This window comes from Mauremys mutica, chromosome 18, assembly GCF_020497125.1.
Source record: "Mauremys mutica isolate MM-2020 ecotype Southern chromosome 18, ASM2049712v1, whole genome shotgun sequence".
NCBI lineage: Eukaryota > Metazoa > Chordata > Testudines > Geoemydidae > Mauremys > Mauremys mutica.
In genome coordinates, this window is record NC_059089.1 from 13,774,115 (window position 1) to 13,800,257 (window position 26,143).

At 49.0% G+C, this 26,143-nt stretch overlaps 1 protein-coding gene across 5 annotated transcripts in view; it reads right to left on the reverse strand.

The window, feature by feature from the left end:
* ASTN2 (astrotactin 2) overlaps nt 1-26,143 on the reverse strand; it is a 614,387-nt gene that overhangs the window by 517,942 nt on the left and 70,302 nt on the right. For 3 of the 5 annotated variants that reach the window (XM_044992622.1, XM_044992619.1, XM_044992625.1), the window contains exons 1-2: nt 18,675-18,787; nt 13,134-13,321 (exon numbers count right to left, since the gene is read on the reverse strand). In XM_044992622.1, the coding sequence (XP_044848557.1) occupies nt 13,134-13,321; nt 18,675-18,783 (297 nt within the window). In that variant the 5' untranslated portion in view covers nt 18,784-18,787. Of the gene's footprint in view, nt 1-13,133; nt 13,322-16,553; nt 16,571-18,674; nt 18,788-26,143 lie in introns of those variants that run through there. The other 2 variants (XM_044992621.1, XM_044992620.1) reach the window with 2 other exon arrangements.

Here is a 26,143-nt window from a genome sequence, read left to right on the forward strand (position 1 = left end):
TTGCCACTGACATCCCATGGGAGCAAGGTCTAGTCAAACATTGTCTCTGACTTAAAGCCCTTATCTAGGGGCTTAAACGCTCAGATTACTAAAAGAAAGAATTTTGAAGAAAATTTACCTTAACTTTTGAGTTGGGGGGGTGTCCCCCCACTTTTCTCAGCTTGGAAAGTGAAAGTACACTGGTCACTTTCACTTTGGTTTCTAGTCCATTTCCTCTTAGCTTTCACGTACCAGCAACATTCTACAGGTTGGAGACCCTCAGTGGGAATGTTTGTTTAAAGGGCGCTTCTGTACCAAAGAGACTGACCTCGTCTATATTCGAAGTTACACCCTTAGGGCTGGTCTAGCTCAAAAGTTAGGTTGACACAACTACGTTGCTCAGGGGTCTGAAAAATCCACATCCCTGAGTGACGTAATTAAGTTGACTTAAGCCCGGGCTAGACAGTGCTAGGTTGATAGACGATTTCTTCTGATGACCTAGCTACCATCTCTTGGGGAGGTGGAGAACCACTCCAGTCAGTGTCGGTAGCATCTACGCTGAAGCTGTGTCGCTGTAGCATTTCAAGTGTAGACAAGCCTTTTGTTAAGCCAGTGCGGTTTTAAACCAACGTAGTTAAGTTTGTGAAAGCCTTGTGTCGTCACCCGTAATTCAACCCGAGCTTGGCTTGCATCAACTGATCTTACCTTGAGCTAAATTGGTATGAATTAGTCAAGTTTAAATTGAAACAAGACCATCCACATGGGGGGTTTCATTTCCTCACCTAAATTTTTTTTTTTTTTTAAATCACATCTTTCGTTATACCAGTGTTACTGAATACAGACACGGCCTATGTAAAAAGGTACATTCTTACTAAACTGATCTGCTCTGTGTGCATATCTAAATTCAGCTATTGAGTTTAGTGATTGATGAAAGGTTTGGTTTGTTTCTTCCCGGCTTTCTACTTCCATTAGCTCTGCAGAGTGAGCACAGGCAGGAGACGGAGCTGCAGTCTATTCCTCCATGTGCTTCATCAGCACAATTGCTAGATTCCAATCAGTTACATCAGGGCAAGCCTGCTGCTGGCAACAACATGGCTGCACAGGCGTAACCGGGGGAATGACATAGCCCACAGGACCCAAACTACTGGCGATGATGGGGGACCTCAGGCCAACACTGGTGGCAGTTCAGAAGAATATTTTCTTTACTACGAAACTGAGCCTGGTCAATCTGGTCAGCAAGGAGAAACAGAAGCTCATGATGCTATTTTCACAGAACACCACGCTGGAAAGAAACTGGTTTCCACTGGAAATTGCTTGGATTTAAAATTTCAGGAAAATGTTACAAAGGGTCATTTTAGAGGCACATTCGACCCAGCAATGTCTCTTAACACGAGGTTCCACAGCGGTGAACCAACAGATTTGCAAATCCGGCATGCCCCCAAAAGCCATTCTGATGCCCAACCAAGTTTACAGTGCAAAGACTATATCACAACAGGTATATTCTGTAGTCATCTGTAGTCACCTCTTGCCTGTGTGTCTGTCTCTGCCTAGCACTCCCCCACTATTCAGAGCTCAGCACCAGGAATATGTATGCAGCTGTGCAACGCTTACTGCTCTACTGTCACCACTTTTTTCCACCACTTTTCCCTTCTGGATTTTTTTTTGTGAGGGAGGAGGAAGAGAGGAGGTTTTCTTTGAATGGCTGGCTTTGTAGTTACTAAGCAGAGTTTGGCTCCATTTTCTATTATTATTAGACATTGTCCCAGGGAGTTTTGAGATTGGCAGTTTGAAATTATGAAGTCCAGGCCACTGATTACAGAATATCTCTGCAGTTACTCCAACACACCAAAGGTGCCTATCACATACACTGGGCTCCGGTACAGAATTGCTTTCTCAGACACCTGCAGCTCAGCGGGACTGGCTGGGATCCTGTATCAAAGGCAGAGAATAACCCTTCTATGCAAGGCCAGTATGCTGCATTCACGGCCCCACAGCTCTGGTCAGGCATGAGCCCAGCAGCCAATGAAAGTGACAAGAGTGACGCCTTCCTGTCCCTTTCCCTCTGCTTCCTTAGGCGGGAGGAACTGTGACCAAGGAAAGGAGGAAGCCAAGGGCAAAACGCACTAAAATGTAGGTGACAAAGGTAGGATGAGAAGAGATTCGGAGGTAAGGGAGGTAAGCGTGGTGTATTGGCTAGAGTACTGCAACCCGAATTCTATTCCCCGCTCTGCCACTGATGTGCTGTGTGACCTTGGGCGAGTCACTTCACCTTTGTTTCCTCATCCACCCCATCTCTGTCTCGTCTATTTAGACTGCAAGCTCCTTGGGGCAAGGACTTGTGTACAGCGCCTCGCACAATGGGGCCTCGATCTCAGCTAGGCCCTCTAGACACTGATGCAATACAAAATAAATAAATAATAAACAAGGCAAGGTGAAGGGCACTCAAATGCAGACGGAGGAGGAGAGGCTCAGACGGGGAGCTGCGGACGAAAGTCCGCAATACAAGTGACAGTTCAAACACCGTGGCCCCGTGATTGTTTCCCAACCTGAGTGCCACACTTGAGATCAGAGTTTGAGATGCAGCATTTAATTCACAGCCCAATGACCGACCATGAAACAATAAAGCCTGTTATAAGGAAGTTCGCACTATAGGTAGAAAGGTACGGCTATAAAGTGCCCAGTGTCTCTGCTATAAAGTGCCCAGTGTGAATCCCTGCTTCTCAGCGCTCTCTACAACCATGGGCATCTCAATGTCTGCTTCACCCCGTCTAAATGCTGCGCCGAGGGCTGCTTCGACTCCTTGGATATCTGCTCCGCCCCATCCCAGCTTCATTCCCCTGGCCCTTCTGGAGCCCATCTGCCTGCTGAGCTACCCTGCAATAAACGTTCTTCTGCCAGCGCCTGCTTCTTTTAAACGTGCATCGACTGGGAGCGCGTGCCACGCATCTGCTCCCATCTGCCTAAACCAGCATCTCCCGAACGCTTCCGACGGCTGCTTCCCCCGCCGCAACTAGTATTGGTTGCTCTGGGGAGGTCTTGAGAAAGTTGGTTTGCTGCCCAGTCTAGGTACATCCTAGGTGGATGGACTAAAATGTATTCACCCCTGCTCTGTTGGGGATGCAAATTGAGCACTCCAGTTACATATTTTAACGGAGGGGAAAAAACCTGCGAGACTAGAATGCTACAAAGTGTTTAATGTATTCAGAGTAACTACGGTAGAAAACATCAAGACCTCTACTGAGGCTGGTGCAAAGTTATTAGCATAACAGGTGTCTCTGTCACAAAAATGATGCTTTAAAAGACAAATCCCAAAAAAAATTAATTCCCTCAATGCAAAAGTACCTCGTTAATTACACTTAATGCTGGTTTAATGCTGTCTTCATAAAGGATGGGAGAATCAGATAGATGCCTCTTCCTCAACCCTCAAAAAGTTGGTTAATGGAACATTATGGAAATTTTCAGACAGATTTGGAGATGCTACTGACAGCACTAGAGGGAGGAGACTGGACAGCTTCCTTCTTGCTTCACTCAACCAAGCTGCTGAAGTCTGATTTCATCTGTTCTTTCCCCTCTGCAGTACTGCTACTTTCCCTCCCCTCATCTGTGGGATGATCTGCAGGAGGAGCCATTTATTTCTTCGTGTTTTCTATTCAAAGCCTCATGAGCCAAATCAGGTGGCAGCGGGGGTAGACACTTCAGGGCTGTTAGCTGATGTAAGAAGTAGTGAACTGGAATGGCATTTCTGTGCCCAGCTGTACAAGGGTCTAGCTGCAGACCCCACAGCTGAATGCAGGGCCCATTTGCGTACAGCTCCCAACCAGAGCCCTGAGTGAACAGCAGCTTTGTCCCTGGCTAGGGATGGGGACAGCCCAACTTCCAGTGCAATGAGCTCCTGCCAATGCCACTATCATCAATGAGAAGTGCAGAGACTCCGCACCACTGGAAGTGGAGCCATTAGCATCTAGTCTGGAAGGAGGTCCCATTTTCATCCTCACCTGGGCTTCCCTCTACTGCTTTGCTTCAGTTCTGCAAAGCAGTAGAGGGAAGGACTTGAGTGCACACCCAGCTGGGGCCCAGATGAGGAAGCTGATGGCATCTCCATCTGGGACAGATACCAATGGCCTGGTTTTTAACACTGCAGAGTGCTGCAGCTGCCAGTGGCTGGGAGTGGAGGATGCTCAACCTCTCTGTAAGTGCGGCTATACGCTCTTTCCCCCATCCCCAGTAACTCTTGCCCGGGGCCGGCACTGAACTAGGGTGGGTGTTGGGGATTTTTTTGGAACGAGGAAGCTCATTTATTTGAGATCAGTTTGGTTTTTATAACTTTCAGATAAGGCTATGTGCTGAGGCAGCAATTCTCTCCCTCTCCTAATTATTTCCTACACATATCACAAGCTGGAAGTGCATGTTTTATGAATCTAGTTGACCTCCTGGTGAAGAAATGATGACACAGATGTTGTGCCTTCTTCATTACCTCATTATTCACATTCCACCATTTCTTCCAACGGAGACGGCTGACAGACGCTCTGATGCTGCCACCGAGAAGCCAGGCGGCAGCACAAAAGCACGTGCTCCCCCAAGAGGAGGGGGGTTCCGTGTCCCTACCTCGATTAGACCCTTCCACGCAGCAGCCAAGGACACCAGGGACACATCAAGAAGGCCAAAGCTTTGAGCTATTTGGGCAGGGGGTCTCCTTTGGGACAGCTAGTGTTCAGAGGAGGAGAACAAATGTAGAGGACTCTGGAGACAACAGGCTACCTGTTAAGTGCCCAAAACATGGGAGCGTTAAGCTCGGGGATTCAGCCAGCCAACATACAACTTCTTCAATAAAGCCTCAGGCAGACAACGACCTGGAGCATTTGTCCCATGCAAGCTAACCCACTGGACACACTCCAGAAAAATCAGGGATGTTCTAGATCCATTCACTTACCGTGTGTCAAGACTCAGAAGTTCCACCACTGCAACTAAAAGCCAGAGTAGTTAAAGCAACAACCAGCTCCCCTAGCGTGGACACAGTTATACCAGTATAAACATGTTACGGGTTGGGTCAAACCTTGCTGCTATGGGTCGGGCATAAGTTGGTAACAGTGTCAGGGTAAATGTAAAGAGGTGGCTGAAGCAACAGCAGAAGGACCCAACATACAGGTACATGGAAGAGCTTGACTAGAAGCTGAACCATGTGGCCCAATGCTACAACTTGGATCAGTGGAGCTGTTTATCTGTGTACGTGAGAGAGAAAGGGTGGGCAGAGATTAAGTAACCAGAAAGCTAAGCAGATGGTAACAGGAGTTCTGGTAACATGGCCCTGACAGAAAGCTAAGAAAGGAGACTTTTTGGGCACAGCATGATGGGTGGAAAGGTTTGGAACACTGAACAATGGAATGGTCTCCTGCTGTTTGATCCCTTCTGTGCTCAGGAAAACAGGACTTTTCCTGGCTCTACCATCAATTTCTCTACCATCAATTTCTCTTTCTAGCAGAATCAACCTACAAGACCCCACATTTTGACTATCCACTTGTGTCAAAAAGGGATAACAATGCTTATACTAGTATAATCACCACATACAGGGAGGGGAATAACTATACCGGTATAAATGCAGCCACGTTAGGGGTTGTACCAGTAGAGGTATATTGGTAAAATATCACACACACACACACACACACACACCCCCAACACAGTTATATCAGGACAAAAACTGCATATAGTTCAGACTTTAGAGGAACGTGTACAATGCAAGGGACTCCCTCAGCATTTGACAACTGAAAACACAGGTGCTTGGGGAAAAACTAAAAACACTGATCAGGACTATCGTGCAGGACAGGCACGAAGCCACACAAGGTACTTGGCCCCAGCAGAGCTCAAAGGGAAAACTTCGCTGAGAGCTGCATTCCTCCAGAAAACGCACTTTGTGTGGGATGGAAGTTGTTGCAATATGGTGCACAGATGAAAATGCAAATTGATGCACATGGATAGAGCTGGATGCTGGCAGGGAGCCTGTAGGAAGGAAGATCCTGAAATGAGGTTGTATCTACTTAAAAAAAACACACTCCACCAACTCCTATGCACATGCTGAAGCAGGAACCCCAAAGCCAGACACACAAGGCAGTGATATGAGACAATTGGCATTTGCTGGATTTTAATCTCACTAATCAGTGTAATCAGGATTAGCTCCAATGAAGTCAGTGGAGTTAAACAGTAGTGAAACTGGTATTCAAGCAAGTAGAATCAGGCTCACTGCATCTATCCCCAGACTACACTTCACAGGCGGCAGGAAGAGGTTGCTAAATCAGAGTGAAATGTTTAAGAGCACACTTTATGCCCATCTCCGAAGCTGGCAGAACACAGCCCCTGTGACTGATCATTAGGGAAACATCAGGATACATAAGAACAGTAATAAAAATGGTCACGTATAAATAAGAGCTGAAGTAGAACAGAATCCACCGAGAGAACTGGATTCCAGCCGCTAGCTGGCTAACGCCACTGACAGCCAGGCAGAAAGTGGGTGTAGGAAATCTGACGAGGCTGGTTTGCTTTTTATTCCAGACACTCACATATTCCGTAGTAGGGAACGAGGAAGGAGATGAAACAAAGCCGTGAATTTGCCCGTTACATTTCCCCAAAGAGCCCAGTACATTCCAGCAATACACCCAGCAGAGTCAGTGGGTGAATTCGTCTATGCAAACACACACCTGATTGCGCATGCCCCTCCATAGCACCGTTGACTTCAGTGGAGTCACTCCTCTCACAGCAGCATCAGGGAGGGCAGCATCCAGCCCATAGCGCGCGTGACCAAGCTGGCAGGGTTTAGAAATGGCTGCTTTACCAGTTTCTTGGAACAAGCCATTGCTCCAGTCCAATTGGTAGGCGGGTTTTAGCCTCCAGGCTTTGGACAGTGAGTTGAAGCAAGACTAGTGCAGGTGGTGTTTGCCTGAAGCACATCCCTACCTGGAGGCTGCACACCTGGGTGCATGCCTCGCCTCCCCAGGGACCCTTTGAACTTTGAGCTCGGGCTCTGACCCTGCACAATTCTGGTGGCTTTGAGCAGGGCTGACTTATCTCTTTGCTCCCCCTCCACCAGTGGGAAGATTCTTGCCCTGCCTCCTTTTGCTCAAAGAGGAACTCATTATTACTCTTGAATCCATTTCTCGGCTTCACCAAGGGCCTTACTGCAGCAGAGGGAAAGGAATCCTGCCTGGCAGGGTTTGGCTTCAAACATTCCTCGGGAGCTTGCCAGCAGGCAACGATGAAGCCAGCTCCTTCTGGGAGGTACCAGTGTCTTCAACATCCAGCCACCAGGAACCTGAATCCACCTGTCTTGTGGGCTGTAACCACCAATGCTGGCTTTGGTGATGGGCTCTGCTTACATAGCAGTTAGCATGTGAAACATGATGCTCCACTCCAGCTAGCTTGGGGGACCTGGTTCAAGTCCCTGCTCTGCCACAGACTTCGTGGGTGACCTTCGGTAAGTCACAGTCTCTCTGTGCCTCAGTTTCCCACATGTACAATGTGCCCTATCACATCAGGATCAATACGTTAAAGCTTGTGAGGTGCTCAGATACTACGTTGATAGAGGCCACACAAAGTACAATAGATAATGTGCTCAGCAGAAGCACTGAAAACCAAACAAGCTACATTGTAGAGATTAAGCATGCTTCTTCCACCAGCTCCTGCAGCGCTCCCCCTAGAGTCCCCTAAATAAGAACCATCTCCGAGCCAGATGCTGTTAAAAGCGGCTCTCGGCGTGGATTTATAGTGGCCCAGAACGATAATTAAACAGGGGAACAATCGGGGGGGGACGGAATTGCGTGTTTTGTTTAATTCAGCAATTTACAGGGCAAGAATAATTAGTGGTTTTAAATGTTTTGACACAAACAGCCCCAATAATCATGATAAATCATATCAGGCATATGCCCAGATCCTTGAAATGACAGATGACAAACAGAGCAGTGACAAGATGCTCCATCATGCACAGAATCATTGAGTTAATGGAAGAATTATTGCTTGTGAAATCCACTCCAGTCCTATTGTAGGGAACATTCCAATTTATCAAAGCCAAATGAACATTAATTGCTGCAGCCTGGAAAGTTTTCGAGCCACGGTGACCTTCATTGAATTTTAATCCAAAACAGATAAGATTTACTTCCACACAAGAGGAAACAACACAATTAAACCCAAATGACAGCTAAGATTATGGAAAAAACCACAACAGGCGTAATGACAAAAATATTGATTCCTTTCTACTTGACACTGCGCAAAAAAAAAAAAGGCCTGTATTTGCATATTTCCCTCTCCGTTTTTCATTCAGGAGATGAATTTTGGATGCTCAAGCCAAGACGAAAGGGGTGGCAGACAGTAATGGAGACTGAATTCCCTCTAACTGCGGTAATTAATGTTATGTCTCATTGGGGAGAGATTAGGAAAAACAGTGAGGGGGAAAAAACAAGTATTATTTTGCTATTAAAGATGCCCTTGAGCTGGGGAACATTAGCAGCAGAAGTTGGATTTGGGTAATTGCTGCACTGTATTCATGGCTTGTATTCATACCCCAATGAACAGAAATACAGCCACATGGACCCAGCAAATGTATCCCCATTCTTAACCTTACAGGCAACCCCCGATGTTTATCCATTCCTCTCGGGAGCATCTCTTACTCCCCATTACTGCCAGTTGCGGGAGCTGAGCTCTGATTTTCCTCACTTGCTGCCTCCTCCCTAGCCTTCCCCAGGGAAGTAGTTCAGTGTAAAGACAATTAGCTGAATTTAAAGAAGAGAAGTTCCTCGCACTTTCACTGCATTGAGAATATAATGCACAAGAACCAAAACCAGGAGCACCAGAAGACTATGTGAAGGATAAAGGAAAATCAACTGTGAAAGATGCCAAGTACTATTAAATGGAAGGTGTGATTGGATCACTCCGGCAGCTCATTTGCACGATACTATCCTCACCCGCAGAGTGCAGCTCATGTCCACAGCTCAGACCAGCACTGCCGCATTGCACGAGTTCCCCCTGCTTTCTCGGTTCCATCCTGAGGTTCACCTCCCGACTTCGAGCACCGATTTTACCCTGTCTACCACAAGTGCAACAAACACAGAACATACATCTGCAAGCATCTCAGCCTTCAGGACCTGTATCCCCAGCCCCATCCTCGTGCACCGTACACTCCAGCTTTACAAGCAGAGAACAAGGCTACCAGAAAACCACGCAGTGCATAAGCAGCACTAAGATCAACACACACCCAAAAGAAAAATGTTTCTTTAAGGTGGCGTTCAGTCAAACAAACAGCGCTTCCTAAAGTGCCGTCACCCAATCCCGCCAAACGCTTGAAAGTCAGGAGACGCAGATATTCCACAGGCAACCTTAACTCTATCCTGGTACCCTACCATGCTGCAAATCGGACACAGAATGTGCACACAAGTAAAGGTAAACAGCACAGCTCCTTAAATCAGATTGAAAGATAAGCCCAAGCCAGGCCCATTCCCTCCTGTCCCTATGGGAAGCAGGTGAGATCACAGCTCTATCTAGGCTGCTGGCGACCGGGTCCCAGAGATAGTGTGGGTAGAAGGGATGGGGTCGCAGTAGCTATTCATCTCTTACAGGGATTATGGGGGTGGCCTCAGAACCACTCATGCGTAGCAGTCAGGGTGTGTCTCGTCTACAGAGAGGGTGGGTAGAGGAGATTGGATTTTGTGGCATAAAGTGGAATGAGAGAGAGGAGGGTGTTTAGCAAGTCAAATGAGTAGGGTCCTACCAAATTCACGGCCGTGAAAAATCCCTCACGGATCGTGAAATCTGGTCTTTTGTGCGCTTTTACCCTCTACTACACAGATTTCATGGGGGAGACCAGCTTTTCTCCAATTGGGGGTCCTGACCCAAAAGGGAGTTGCAGGGGGGTTGGAAGGTTATTTTAGGGGGCAGGTGGTACTGCCACCCTTACTTCTGCGCTGCCTGCAGAGCTGGGCGGCCGGAGAGCGGCGGCTGCTGTCTGAGGGCCCAGCCCTACACACAGCAGTGCAGAAGGGTGGCAATACTACACCATGCCACCCTTACTTCTGCGCTGCTGCTGGCGGCGGCTCTGCCTTCACAGCTGGGCTTCCGGCCAGCAGCCACCGCCCTCCAGCTGCCCAGCTCTCAAGGCAGCCGCCACCAGCAGCAGCACACAAATAAGGGTAGCAGTACCGCAACCCCCCTACAATAACCATGCAACCCCCCACCCCATCCCCACAACTCCTTTTTGGATCAAGATCCCTACAATTACACCACCGTGAAATTTCAGGTTTAAAGATCTGAAATCATGAAATTAACAATTTTCCAATTAACCAGTTTCTCCTCCCTTGGTTTTCACACCTCAACTGCTAGAACAGGGCCTCATCCACCCTGATTGATCTAACCTCGTTATCTCTAGCTTGCTTCTTGCTTGCTTATATATACCTGCCCCAGGAAATTTCCACCACTTGCATCCGAAGAAGTGGGTATTCACCCACGAAAGCTCATGCTGCAAAACGTCTGTTAGTCTATAAGGTGCCACAGGATTCTTTGCTGCTTCTAACAATTTTTAAAATCCTATGACCATGAATTGACCAAAGTGGACCGTGAATTTGGTAGGGCCCTACCAAGGAGGGCAAGAAGACAAAATGGTGTGGTCTGAACTAGAACGGCACGGTGGAACAGGTGACGGAGACGTCTGTCGTCTCTGGGGATGGCAAGAGGTTAGGTATTGAGTGAGCACAACGGCTGGGGTCTGGCACAGTTGGTGGCAGATGACACAGCAGGGAAGTTATGTGACTTCTATTGGAATAGCAGAAGATGTACAACATGTACATCAGGCTGCCTTGGGATGTAGGTTTAGGGTGGGTGAGGGCTAAGGCAGAGCATAGCTAAGGCTGCATCTACACTTAAAACAGTACAGCTGCGCTGCTGCAGCACGTCAGTGCAGAACGTTGCTGTAGTGAATCCACCTCCCTGAGAGGCAGGAGCTAGGGCAGCAGCAGAATTCTTCCCTCCACCTAGCGCTGTAAAAATGGGACTTCGACGCAGTTGAGCCAACTTCCCGGGGTGTGGATTTTTTACACCCATGAGCAATGTAGCTGGCTCAATTTCATTTTTGAGTGTAGACCAGCCCTACAGCTATTTGAGCAAAACACACCCTCAGTTGAAAAATCTCTTTTGAAAACAAAGCGTTTCACCTGGTTTTGCGTAAGCTGTAAATTTCACATAGTTTTGAGGCAAAAACCATATATCTGCTCCCATTCACTCAAAACTTGGCCCGGGTTCACTTGAAAAGTTAATGAATCTTTCAGCCAAACTGGGCAAAGTTTCAAGTTTGTAATGAAACCCAGCACGGGGGTTTCACTCAGTTCTGCTCGATTTCTACAGGCTATTCCACACGGGAACATGCCTAGGAGCTACCACACCAAATCAAACCAACCGTCCCTCCTGGACCACGTCCTCCCTCCAACTCTGCTTAGCAGAGGAAGGTGCAATTATGTCATAAATTTACCCACGGGAAAAGTGTCTTCCTAACCCTGACCATTTAGTAGTTGGCTTATGCCCTGAAACATGAGCGTTTATATTGCTTTTAAAAAATTGATCCCATCTAACATTAACTGTGGATGTTCTCATTATCCACATAAATGTCTAATCCTTTTCTGAATCCAGCTAAGCTCTTGGCCTCAATGATGTACTGTGGCAACGAGGTTCACAGGTTAATTGCGCATTATGAAAGAACAGGATTTCCTTTTCATGTTTTTAGGTTTGTCGTCTTTCAGTTCCATTGACTGTCCCCTTGCTTATGAATAAGAGCATCCAATTTACCTTTTCCATCCCATTTGTTATGTATACTTCTATCATGCCCTCTTTCCTCTCCTCTCTATGCAGTCCCAGCCAATTCACTCTCTCTTCATATGGAAGTCTCAATGCAATATATCTTTTTACAGTTACCTATACCTGATGTCCCATCTAAATCCACAACCCATTTCTGTAATGCATTTAGTTAACTTGCTTATGTAGGTTTGATCTTTTAAGAAAGCAGAGCAAGTCCCCGCTCAAGTGGAAAACAAGGATCCAAGCAGCCCAGAAAAAATCTAGCAAGCACGAGTTCTGAACCAATGCACGAGATCTGAGCTATGAACATGGACATTAAACAGGCATGGACTGGAGATACCTTCCTACAACTGCCCTTTCCGTGCATTCTCCGCCGTGCAATGCAGTTGGAGGGCACTCTCTCAGGAGTCTATGTTTTCAACCCAGCAAGGCCATTCAGCAATGAAGGAGCAACACAAACATAACCACAACAGCTAAGAGAGGCAGGATTGCTTAGTGGTTAGGGCTTTAGCCTGGGATTTGGGAAACCCAGGTTCAATTCTCAGCTCTGCCACAGACTTTCCTTCGGCAAGAAAAGCTTATGCGACAATAAATTTGTTAGTCTCTAAGGTGCCACAAGTACTCCTATTCTCTTTTTTTGGGGCAAGTAAGTCACTGAGTCTCTCAGTGCCTCAGATCCCTGTCTGTAAAATGGGGAGAAGAGCACTTCCCCTGTCTCACAGGGTGCTGTAAGGATAAGGACACGCATCTTATGGTAACAGAAGCCTCAGTACCTAAGACAGACTGATCCAAACGCTTGTAAGGCAGAAACTGCTTTCCCAGAACCCTGCAAGTATCCGATTGGTTTTTAATGACAAAACACCACAGGATCCATCCGCAGCTGACACCCACGTGCTGGGTAGGTGTCAGTTTAAATAAATTTTAAAAAAGCATCAAGACACTAACTCGCCCCGCCAACTTGTCTCGTGTCAGAACTTAACACTGGTGAGACGCGTTCTGCCGACAGCCCCCGAGCGTTCCATACGCAGCACACAGCGGCAAGGGAGGCGTCCGCATGGATCACCCTGCCCTGGAGAGAATTACCTTTAGAAACAGGCATGAACTCATTTTCCAGGCCCAGTCAGTCATTTGCCTTGCTCTGCCAAAGCCCAGTAACCAGGGGCCGCTATGGTGGTTGGGGGATATCAATGTTTGCACACTGGAAGCTGGACTGAGACAAACCGGACTATCGTCCTTTTAGCGCCCCCGTCTCACTTCCGTCCGGCCACCAGCCCCTCCCAGCTGCTCCTCTTGGCCCCCAGACTGGGCAGGGAAGGGAAGAAGGATTCACTCACCATGACAGAAATGTGAAGAATGTGCATCTGCTCCTCCACGATCTCCGAAGGCTCTTGAAGGGTGGGCGGGGTGGCCCGGGACAGCTGCTCAGCACTGCTCATGGAGACGTGGAAATACAGGGTGCCATTCTCCAGCCACTGCTGCTTCCAGTGCACCATGGAAATATCCGCCACAGTGCCAGACATCTCTGCAGCAACAAAAACAACCGGGGTTCAGTTTCTGCACTCACGACAGAGCTGCATTTGAACGCACGTCCCACGTCACTGCACAACAGGCAGATTACCTTAGAGTGAGAGGAACGAGTTTCTCTCTAGTGCTTTGAGCAAGGGACTAGAAGCCAGGACAACTGGGATCTATCCCCAAAACTGCATCTGAGCTGCTGGGTGACCTTGGGCATGTCGCTCCATGTCTGTTCCTCATTTCCCCCATATACAGAACGATAACGTGTGATAATGCTAGGTGTCCCCAGCCTCTGTCTGCCAGAAGCTGGGAATGGGCGACAGGGGATGGACCACTTGATGGTTACCTGTTCTGTTCACTCCCTCTGGGGCACCTGGCATTGGCCACTGTCGGAAGACAGGATACTGGGCTGGACAGACCCTTGGTAGGGCCATTCTTAGGATAATACTGCCCTTACTTCAGAGGCTGGGGTAGTTGTGAGGCCTAATTAATTACTGCTATAAAGTGCTTTGAGATCTTTGGATGAGATGTGCAATAGAAACACGTGACATTTATTAGAATGTGTGTTTAAACACTGCATAGCCCTTGTGATAGGGCTGTTATGTAAACCCGGTCTTTCTTTTTAGCAAGCTAGGAGACAGAGGAATGGTGTGTGTACACACACACGCACACACACAAAATAGGACCTCAGGTTTCTTATACAGTGAAAGGCAGAGGAACTCATCCCTGAAAGACAAGGTCCCTTGACTATCCTTCAACTGTACAGGAGCTCAGGAACAACATGCAGCTCCTAGGGATCCAAGGTGTTCTCTCACTAGGGGGTTTGTCATCTGTTCAAAGCGGAGGAAGAAGCCAGACAGCAACGAGCAGTTATAAGAAATACACCAGGGGTGGCCAAACGTACTGACCCTCCGAGCCTCAGACAGTACACTTCCAGAAGTTTGAGAGCTGGGCGCAACTGCCAGGGCTCAGGGCTTCTGCCCTGCGGCAGGGTGGTGCAGCTAGGGGCTTCTGCCCCACCACCCTGCCACAGGCCAGAAGCCCCAAGCTCCCCCACCAGCCTGGTAGGCAGAGAACAGAGGAGGTGAGGGTGGGTGGGGGGACTCTGCAAGCTGCACTTTACCTGTGAGACAGCCACATGTGGCTCACAAGCTGCGGTTTGGCCACCCCTGAAATATACCTTTCTCCAGGACTAGCTCACTGGCACTGCAGTTATGTTAAGCACAGAAAAAACAGTCACAGTCACTTCCTCAGCATGGTGAAAAAGCACAAGGAGACACCAGCAGGAGGCAGTGCCAATGGGAAAGCAAGCTGCTGCACGAGAGCGTGACACCTGGAATGGCTCCTCCGTTAGCCTCCCTCTGCTGACGTTAACTCCTGCTCTCATGCGCCGATTCTCAAATTTACACTGTAAATAGCTTGGGGCTGGGATTGCATCATATTAGATTTTTCAAAAGCACCTAGCACACGTAGGGCACCATAAACAATCAGGAGCTTGGAAAATTAAGACACCTTCTAGCCAAAAGCAAATGCCAAAGAGAGGGAGCCTCCGGCACAACCCAGGGACAGCAGCTTGTTCCTGTGCCTCAGCTGCTGCTCACAGCTTTTCCGTGCAGCAGCAGCATGAAATTAAACAAGATACTCGGCAGCCTCACAGCTGCCAATAAGGTTCTGAGCAACAGCCGTGAAAGAGACAAGCATGGTCAGTTTCACACCCCGGCTATCCAGTCAAGGGATTGATTAGCAGCTGTCAGTCTGCAGACTCAGGAAAACACCACAGGAATAAGACTCTCATAAGTAGCCACCAAGCGTCTAGCCTTTGACACTTTTCTGCAGAAGTCAATGGTTCCATCCAGGCTCCTTCACTCGGCAAAGAAATCCCCCCTGCTCTTCAGGGGCAAATGGATTTTTCCAGCCCTGAAAGCAACATGTGTTTTGCATCAGAAAACATACGACTCCTATGGTCATTGTTTCAGACCAGGGGTAGGCAACCTATGGCACGTGTGCCGAAGGCAGCACATGAGCTGATTTTCAGTGGCATTTACAATGCTTGGGTCCTGGCCACCGGTCTTGGGGACTCTGCATTTTAATTTAATTTTAAATGAAGTTTCTTAAACATTTTAAAACCTTATTTACTTTACATACAACAGTAGTTTAGTTACATATTATAGACTTATAGAAAGAGACCGTCTAAAAACATTAAAATATATTACTGGCATGCAAAACCTTAATTTAGAGTGAATAAATGAAGACACGGCACAGCCCTTCTGAAAGGTTGCCGACCCCTGTTTTAGACCAAGAGAACAATCATGCGCTCATAGAGAAAGCCTCATCAAGAAATCCAAACCTTTCCACGGGGCTGGGTTTACCTGTCTATCAGGTTTCTATTGTCCCCAGCAGGCTGGATCCCTGGCTGCAGTCTGCAGCAACAAGGTTAGGCCAATATTACACACTCCCTTGCTCACCACCTCAGTCACTAATTATTCTATCGCCATATCTGAGACAATGGCACCACCACCTGAATCTAATTGGAGGACAGCTGGTTATGTTGACCTTGCAAGCACAGTGACAGCTAGTTTCCCCACTCTATTGAGAATAAACGCCTGCCCAAGCCTGGAATACATAACAGAGTAGGCTTGCACCTAAGAGATGCATGAATTCACTGTCACGCCTCCACCGCCAAAGCAGGTTTTTTGCAAATAACCCCGTCCCCATCCCAGCAAATAAATGAAGCCGTTTCCAAAAGCAGAACACCAGTGAAGGTGGCCCTTGCCTTTGGCTCCCTGCAAAACAAAACTCAACCCCAGAGCTCATGAAAGACACACTAGGCCGGGTTAGAGAAAACTTAAAAGGAGTCTCATAAAATTAAAATCCCACGTTCGTACAGCACCTCATCTCCCAAGAGCCTTGAACAGAGTTTGCTTCTCCCATTAGCGAAACATCACTCCCTCTGGGAGGGACCTAGCATTGTGCATCTATAGGACACTAAGGTATGAAGTAAGGAACAGCCCCGTGTCAAAGGAGGGAGAGCTTGGAGAGGCAGAACGTGATCTCACAAGAGCAGGAGGGCTCGTCCCGGTCACAACCCAACTCCAGTTTGGGGAAAGGGCTACAAGCCCTTTTAATGAACACAAGGAGACGGGGACCAGTGTAAATGTCATTTGAAAGACAGGACTTCCATCAGCACCGAGCAATCTGCTGCCACTCGGAGGCACTGCAGCAAAAGTACCCTTTTACACCTCGTGCAGCACAGCCGGCCTTTCCTGCCAAGTTTCAGAAAGGAGGTTTCAGCCAATCATGTTCAGTCCCAGGACTATGGCTATGTCCACACTTAAACCACTACAGTGGCACAGCTGCAGCAGGACCTCTGCAACGTATGGAGTGTAGACATTCACTACAGCGACAGGAGGGGCTCTCCCATTGCTCTAGTTTAGGCACCTCCTTGAAAGGCGGTAGCTATGGCAACAGAAGAATTATTCTGTCAACACTGTCTACACCACAGGTTAGATTGGCTTAGCTACGTCTCTCAGGGTGTGGATTTGTCACACCCCTGAAAGACCGTAGCGATACCAATGTAAGTTTCCAGAGTAGACCAGCCCTGAGACGGAGAATCTGCCGATGCTTCTTTGTGGTTCTCAGGCCTTGCCTCCCAGGCTAGAAACATAGAAGATACTCCAGAGTAAACATCCCCCCCAAATCCCTACTCCTTTCCAGGAACGTCCTCCTCCCCACCCGAATTCCTGCACACAGTGCCTCTTGGTCAGAGCAGAATGTTTTGGGGAGGTTTCGAAGTTAGTTGAAATACAAGACTTAAATAAGCTAGACTCCTCGGAAAGGAAAACGTGCCATATTCGTCAAAGTCTCCTCCCAAAGGAGACGAGCCTGGAAACTTCAGGTTACGCTTCATTCCACAGTTTTACTGGAAATCCAGTGCCTAGGCAATTTCTGATAAGGGCTGGGTACAAAATTTGGGTGCCATTTTCCACAGATTTATAAACCTCAGAATGCCCTGCTGATTCACACTAGCCTACGGTTGCGTCTACATTGCAGCTGGGAGCGCGCCTCATACCCCCCCACTGTCAATGCAGGGGGATCCCCCCTCTGCATTTTGGCAGTGACTCCTCTTACTGTGTGTGTATTCCTGTGCTCACAGCTGCACAGACTTTACTGAACTCGTCTGCTGCAAATCCCTCTCCCTGCCCCTTTTCACCAACAACAATCCCTCTCCCCATCTCATCACTTCTGACTCCCCTCTTCCCGCCTCCCCCAGACTCTCCTTAAGGTCTGTCACCACCATCGACCCCATTCTCACTATCCCCTCTGCTGCGCTCCTTGACCATCTCTCACCTTGATTACCAAGGCCTTGTCTGACCCCTCAGCCTCTCCATCCTCCAGCGTGGCCCGAAGGCTGCTGCTGAAGGTACCTTCCCTGATCCTACACTAGCATCTTCCCCCATTTCCACTTCCTTCCGGCATTCCCATCTCACCTCAGCCCATTCGTCATCTTCACCTAGAGGCCTGGGCCTACACAAATCCTCCCCCGCCAACGTGTCTGCCTCATCTCCACGGTGCCTAACTTCGCTGTTCCTTTTGCGTCCTCCTCCCATTCTCTGCACCGTATCTCAGAATGCTCCCACCTGTGCCGGGAATAGCCTGGCTGTTCTCACCCAGCCAACACCGCCTCGCCTCCTTGTAGCACCCGCTTCAAAATCCCCTTCTCCCACGGATCCTTCCTGCCCTCCCCATACCCACCCTTACCCAAACTCTTGCCCTGTGACTGGTTTTCAGTTCACCTCCTCTACCTTACGCTGCAAGCTCTTTGGGGCAGGAAGTGAGTCACACCCCGTCCTATCAAGCACAGGTACGCTAACGGAATCGTCCAAGGGGTTTGTTTTATTAATAGCAATAGGCATGATAAGATGCTCCTTCTCCCCCATCAAAGATGGGGGAGGGATAGCTCAGTGGTTTGAGCATTGGCCTGCTAAACCCAGGGTTGTGAGTTCAATCCTTGAGGGGGCCATTTAGGGATCTGAGGCAAAAATCTGTCTGGGGCTTGGTCCTGCTTTGAGCAGGGGGTTGGACTAGATACCTCCTGAGGTCCCTTCCCCCCTGATAATCTACGAGTCCATTGCCCCAGCAGGAGGTCCAGTTAGGGTGAGCTAAAGGTCCCATCTGGCCATAAGCTCTATGCACTTGCAGAGTAGCAGAGTCTTTCCCCGCCCCCCAAAAGCACCGGTTTGTGTCGTTAGCGAGCCCAAAGCAACCAAGCAAGAGCCTTCACACCCCATTCCCTTGGGAACAGGTCAAAAGTCTCCTGTAGCAGAGCCCAGGAACTAGGCTTGAGCCAGCCACTAGGTCACCTGTTCGTGAAAAACATCCGAGAAGAGACCAAGGAGTAGGATCCCTTCCGACTTTGTGATTCCATTTTCTCTTTGCCGCTTCTACAGTCCTTACAGATAAACATTTCATTGAAGTCTTCAAGTCACATTACTATCAAACTTAAAAGCAAAAGGGCCTAAATGCATTTGGTCGAGAACCAAGACGATTCCCATAAAAGCAGATTATGCTGACATGATGAATATAAAATGAAACAGCAGATATTAAAGCTGGAGAATTGTTACTGCATGCCTTCCGGCTCCAGGCCGGCTCAACCCCCTCCTGCTCCCGCCCCCTTTGTTTTACTGAAAGCAAAGCAAAGCAACCATCGCCGTTTCACCTTTCCCCGTTTCCAAAGTAGGCTGCAAGTCTTGAAATATTCAATAGGCTAAACCCATCCCCCACCCCCTTACACACACACACACACACACACACACACACACACACACTCCCCAGCCCTTGTGCAATGATTTAGCATTCATCAGTTACTCTGGAGGTTGCAGCCCTGACTTATCTGTCAGGGAGTTTTACAAAGCATGTTTTGTATTTAATTGGCTTGTTCTTTCTAATCTGCCATGCTTATTGTATTTTTATTTAATTCCTGAAGGTCATTATTAAAATAAGCCAATCTGCCCATGGCAGCTCATCTCCGGAGCATCTCCCCTATGATAACCGAGCATTCCTTGTGCTTTGCTTTTCTTCTTCCAGGTTGCTAGAATCTGCCGGGCATGTTTACACAAAGGACCAGATCCCTAGGGGAAAAAAGCCTCCGGGGAATTTCCAGCACACAAATCACGCCCTCTATGCCCCTTTACCCAACACCTGGCCTGGCATCCTCCTAACACAGATTTCACTCAGCCCACAAGGAGACGAAATATTTTTGCCATTGAACGAGACCAAAAGAAACTGAGTACGGATCTGGTGAGTATATAACGACCATGCTTATGAACTGATCTCATGCTGGCTAGAGCCAGACCTAGCGCTGTCAACTGCTTTGCAATCTTCTCACACGCAGCTCTACTCTGCCCTGCAATAGGCCTCCCACTCTACGCCCTGGGTTTCTTCTGCACTGAGGTACCCACAAACGTAACCCCCATTTAAACATTATTCTATAAGTGCTTCAGTGCTATCTACCATTTAAGATAATAATCCAAAATTATGCAGCATCTCCCAGACAAATCTCCACCCGCCCGCCCTTGGCAGCACAGGATTGCTCCCTACGGAATCGAGTTTTAGTGCTGCGTTCAGATGAGTTTCAAAATTACTCAAGCAACGGGGCTTCCCCCACATCCCCTGGGAGACTATTCCACAGGCAGGCCTAACTTGGAGGATTTTTTTTATCCCAATTATCAGCTTGCATGTTCCTCGCCCCCACACACACTTTCAACACCGCTTTGTTTTCTCCCGCGTCTTTCTACAAACTGTCCCCTCCCCACAAACACACTTTGCAGGGAAATGTACACACAGGTGCAAAACTGAGAAAGGCAAGAGAGAGGGAAGAGAGACTCAGAAGGTTAGGAAAGGAGGATGATGGTGAAGGTGGCATTTTATCCCATTTCTCTTAATTATCTCCCCTATTTATGTATCTACATGTAACATCGTTAGAGACACCTCCCTAGTCTCTAGGCATCCTGATAACCATTGACCACTCAAACCACTAACAACAAAAGCAACAGAAGAACACGGGGGCAGATCCCAAACACAAAGAAGGCCACACAACAAAGATACTTCGCTCCCTCTTCAGATTCCCAGAGAAGCCTCTCCCCCCGGCCTTCCCCCAGGGCCCACTGAGATAGGCTTTGCACCATGCCCTGAAGGTTGACTGACTATTTGGGAATGACAGGAAGGGGGGGGGGTTCCAAAATCAAGGCAACTCTCTCTTTCCACCAAATATTGCATGAGGCAATGTCTCAGGCCACAGCAGACTCTTTCTGTGCGGTATAACCCAATCGGCAGCTGGGACACCCCTTGGAGTGCCGGTTAGGCACCCTGCTTATGTAGGCAGCTGCCTTCTGTATTAAGCATCAGCTTCTGAGCTGATTTAACTTGTAGCCCCAAGTACAGCACATTGCAGAAGTCCAGACTAGAAGTGCGGACGACACTGCTGAGGTCCCAACTCCAGGGGAAAGGACTCAAACCTCCCAACCAGCCAGAGATGGAAAAAGACACCCTGGCACTGCAGCTGTTAGTTTTAAAAGTATCGCGGGTTCGGAGAGAGGAACTGGGGGTAGCTAAACAGCAAAACTGGGCAGCAAATGCAGGTTGCACACCCTCAATCAGTGGAGCCAATGCAGATGCTGCCAAACTCTCCATCATCACCTCCATCTTATCTGGGTTGAGCATCACTCGCATTCTGACAAGGAGACACACTCAGCCGCTCTCCAAGCTTCCTGAATGGGAGACAAAGCTGGGTGCCCTCCCACCCACACCTCCTCGTTAAGCCTCCGGAAGGGCAAGCAAGAGCCAACAGCACCGAACACTGCAGTGGCCAGAGAGCCCCTCTTCCCCTCAACCCGGGGCAGAGCAATTCACCTAACGCTGAGCTCTGCCAGCAAAGGGAACAGATACCCTCCAAGCCAGACAAGCCAATACCAAGTCACGATCAAAGGCAGCCAATATAGATCTAATGTCCGCACCGAATCCCGATCTTTAACCATTGCCAGGTGCCGACGTGCCCTTGTACCACCTGGAACACTTCCTTCTCCTCCTTGATGTTTATGTCCTTCAGATCACTCAGCACTGTTCTACCACCCTCATAAGATCTCTGCTAGGCCACACGGCTAATCCTCCCACCGACCCCCACCCCCAGCCCACAAGGCAGTTCATAGGGCTGCCAAAGTATCAGAGGAAACTCAGCGGCTGCAAGAACAAGCTCCCCCACCCTTGCAATGACTCTTTGCCTCGCCTCCCCCAGCATTTTGAAAATGCCAAGGATCGTGTTGCATTGGGTCTCTTCTGAGCTGAAGTCACCAAGGAGGCTGAACAAGCTGGTGCTTTTGCCCATCTGGATGAGGAACCACGAAGCACCCGGCTTGTTTTCGCTTGCAAAAAGCGTGAGCCTGAGCTGATGCAGGACCAGCGCCTGCACCTCCTTGTGCTACCACACCTCTAGAGACCTCCTTGTGAGAGACCACAGAGGTTCTTCCCTCAGGCATGAGGGCACTGGGTTCACTGGGAGTGGGCTGCGTGCGGCTGAAGGCAGCATTTGGCCCAGTGTTTATTCCTATTGCTACGTTCATTCAGCCGCTGGTTTTTCCAAGGCAGACTATGTATTCTGGCCGGGACCTGGAACAGCCCCTCTCTGCAGGGATGGTGGCTGTAGCAAGTTCTTCAAGGCAGCGTAGAAGGATGTATGCAAGAAGAGCCATCCTCACTGCCAAGATGTCACATGGTCTAGTTAGGGGAGCACAGCAGCTGAACCAGCTCCTCCAAGAGCTTCTAACTAACCACCAGTGATTGCTCTGCAGACATTTCCATTAGCACGACAGTGACTCGGCAGGCGCTAGCACCAACTCCTAATTAAATCCCAGCCCCTCCAGCTGAGCACCAGCCTCTCCGTGGAAGCCCACGTGACCCCCCCTTCGACTGAATTTATACCAGAATAAGCCTGGCATGGATTGACTCCTGATTTATTGTGGGGTGATTTATTCTGGGGTGAGTGGGCTCAGAACCAGAGCCAAAGATCTGGCTATTCCCCCACTCCCCAGGACGAGTTCATAAACCCACATTTGGCATCACACTTTAAAAAAAAAAAGGACTAAATTTAATTAAAGTAAGTGAGATGTTATGAGCGGCCACCGCTGACTTTGCCCATCATGTAAGCTTGGATGTAAATTACAAATCAGGACTGAGATCCTGGAGATGAGAGAGGCGACGAAGAGGAGGAAGAGACACTGATTCTTCACTGAGCAAACCCCCACCCGCCTCTGAGTTGCCAGAGGTAACAGGTGGGATGGGGCGTTCCAATGCAGATCTTACTCGCCGTACGTTGGGCTCCCACCCAATGTCCCCACATCCCTTCCCCTTTTCTAATCAAAGTCCTCCTGGCCCCTATTTGAGTGAGTGGTTATTGATTTGCCAGCAGCGCACAGCCTACAGATCATAATCTGACTCTATATCCTTTAAATAAGCGGGTGCACATTCCATGTTCTTATGGCTGCTTTGATTGTAATTCAGTCTCTAGTACATTACCCTTATTTATAATGCTAGTGCTTCAGCACGGTGCCTCGGGCAGCCTAAAATTATTACCGAGCCCTTTTGACTTTCAATTCCATTCCATTCCATTTTTATTTGTCAGCAGAGACTCCTATTGACCAAGGACGTGTGTACAACGGAACTCAGGCACAAGCGGGGAGACTGCACGGCCGAGTGTTCAGAACAACCCTTATGAAAACCGCTCTGTCTCTGCTCAAGGAAGAGACCTGGAGACTGGAAGGGCAGGTGGCTCTGCCAGTTGCATGTGACATTCATTTATGCGGCTTTCTAGGGGAGCTGCACTGCTTCAGGGCCCTGGATTCGACTAGGAGGGTGCACTGCAGACCCAGGCTGGGATGCTGTGGCAGAGCTGGGTTTAGCATTCACTAGAGCAGATGCTCATTCATTTTCCACAACCACTAAATGCCTCTCTCCTGCCCCCACAATGCCCCATACACCCAGATGAATCAGACAGGGCCTTCTTTTTCAAAGCAGGAGAAGGAAACGGATTTCCTGGGGTTACCTGTTGCTGCACTTCAATAGCAGGAGACATCTAGCTTGGATACAAGCATGGGTGGAAGCTTGGGCAGAGCTGGGAATTGGAGGGGCTGGCTGGTGTTACCTATACAGGGTATCAACTCATCAGATAAAACCATTTCTCCATCCCATGCTGCATCCCTGGCCTTATTTCAAGCAGGATGTCAGTAGGATTCCAGGAGGAGGGGACAATGTGAACGCAGACCCAGAACACCCCTGCCACAAGAGATGCTCTTTGGCACCTGCTCCCCCTTCCTCCCAACCCCAGCCAGACTCACCCCATACAGCCTGGATTGCTCTGTTAGCATTTAAGAGCCACGGTGCTCAAAATCAAGCCCCTCTGCCATTCTGATAAGCCTTTGCAGGTCAGTGACTGACACAAGCCAATGCACGGTGCGAGTGACCAACAGGCACAAGAGAAATCTGACATTTCAGGATGTTAGGAACCTAGCGCAACATATCAGAGAGTCCTCGCACATAGGTCACCCTGCATATCTTTGTACAATACCCATAGTCACCGTGTTCTGTAACTTCCTGAGCCTCTCCAGCAGCAATATCCTCACCATTACGTACCGCTACTCCGAAAGCGCTGCCAGCCAAGACCACCGGCACACGTGCCCAGGCGCCTCACTCTGCTCAGCTCCCCGCGGCAGTTCAAATCTGTGTGCAGTGTTACATGGTGTCAGGGGGAAGAGTCAGTAAGCAGAGGTGCCTTTTCCTAAAGACTCAAACTCTTCCATTTCCCTCCGGGTTCCCGATTCCCCCATTACAGACACTGTGTCACTCACAGAAACCATCTGGAGACCAGTCACACCTCCCTTCCCCATCAATATAAACATCAGGGAACTGCCAGTATGCGGGACGGGTCCCTTGAACAGACACCTGGGAAAAGACTGTAATGATTGCATGAGATCTTTATTTCACCTGAGCCACAATCCCAAGGAAGGATCGAGAGTACAAAAATACCTATTTAAAAGCCTCCAGCATCACCTCCTGATTGACAAACTGCCAAGCAAAGCTCCAAGGAAGCCACGCACCATCAGCATCCCTTGGGGTGGAACAACCCTTCTGTGGATGGACACTGCATAGCTATTGTCAATCAGCCCCAGAGAACAGGCTTTGGTAACTCTACAGGATCTTTTCTCTGAGGATCTCAAAGACGTTTGTGAACATTAAACCTCAACACCCCCTTGAGGGGTAGATAATTATCCCCAATTCACAGGTGGGTAAATTGAGGCAATGTGATTGGCTAAAGATCACAAAGCAAGTCAGTGACCTCTAGACCACCTCCCATTCTACAGAGCAGGCAATGTAGAAGAAACCAATGTCCACAGAAATCACATGGCCAACTCCCTTGCTCACCAGGCCTCAGAGGAGATGGGACCCTCTTCTTGCGGGCTGGCCAAGTCTAGACCTGGGGACGGGTGGTACTTTCCCTGTCGCTGTTACACTGTACCCAACGCTCCGCCTTGTGCCGACGGCCAGCGTCTCATGCCACCTTCTGTACATGGAGCCTCTGGACCAGCAGATCAATGGCTGCTGCATCTCTGGCAATTAAAGCTCGGCTCTGTTCAGCAGCCCAGCTGCTCCAGAGGCTCAAGGGAACAGTTTCAACCAGGAGGTTTTATAAAAAAACGCATCTGCCTGGCAGCTGCTGGGGAAACAGCAACATGCATAAGGAGGGGAAAACATACCCACTCTTTGCAAAATGTTATGACTCGCCACCGACAAATCCACAGCGTGAAATAAGAGTGCAATCCTGGCTCTGCGGGAAATATGGCTGGGCTGCCATGGGAGTAGCTAGTCCTTTATAACCCCACTTCCAACAACACTGCTCCCACATGCACAGTGCCTGGAGCCAAGAGTGCAGCCACGCCCTGGAGAGGAAGACGATAGCACACAAGGTTTTGAGAGGCCTTCCTTTAGTTCTGTGTGTGGAGAGAAAGGGGACTTCCTTTTATTACCGAGAAAAACTGGCTCCCTAAAGCGAGACAGGGAAAGAAGCTAGCACGGCATTTTTTTCAAGGCAGCACAAGGTTTCCAGCCACTGGAGTGCGATAAAACTTTTGGCTTGGTTTGGAATGTCTGTTGGTGTCCTGGACCACGGGGGGAGGGGGGCGCGCGATTGGTAGCCGGGGCTAGCACGCTGCGCATAGCGCCAGGCACGCACAGAGCAAGGATCCCAGGAAAGCTCTGCCAATGCCATCCCAATCGGGATTTGCAGCATCCCTAACCTCCCAACCCTTCTCATCGAGCCCTTGGCCTTTCTTGAGCAAAGCTAAGTCAAGGGGGATGGTTTCCCTGCAGGACTAAGACCAGACCCAACCTCTATTCTTAACCTAACCCGTTTTACAGCTACCCAGGATCTTCGCAGGTGAAAGGCCAAAGGATGCACCAACTGTGGAGGCATCCTGCCCCCTCTCGTTCCCTGAGCCACGGATCCAAAGGGAGAGTATGTTGTGTATTAACAAGATAATTCTGTAGCTGCGGTTGTGTGACAAAGTGGGACTGTTCTTAATGTTTCCTCTGAATATTGTGTGGGTGCCTCAGTTTCCCCTATGCATTAAAAGTCTCCAGTGTGCATAAATGGCTGACAATCTGTCTCCTAGCAACAAATGGCCAGGGCCCTTCCCCCCTTGCAAGGGGATAGCTAAAGGTGAACAAAGAGATCAGGTGACCTCCTGGCCCGGGAAAGAGACAATGGCCAGAACGTTGGGGCTGG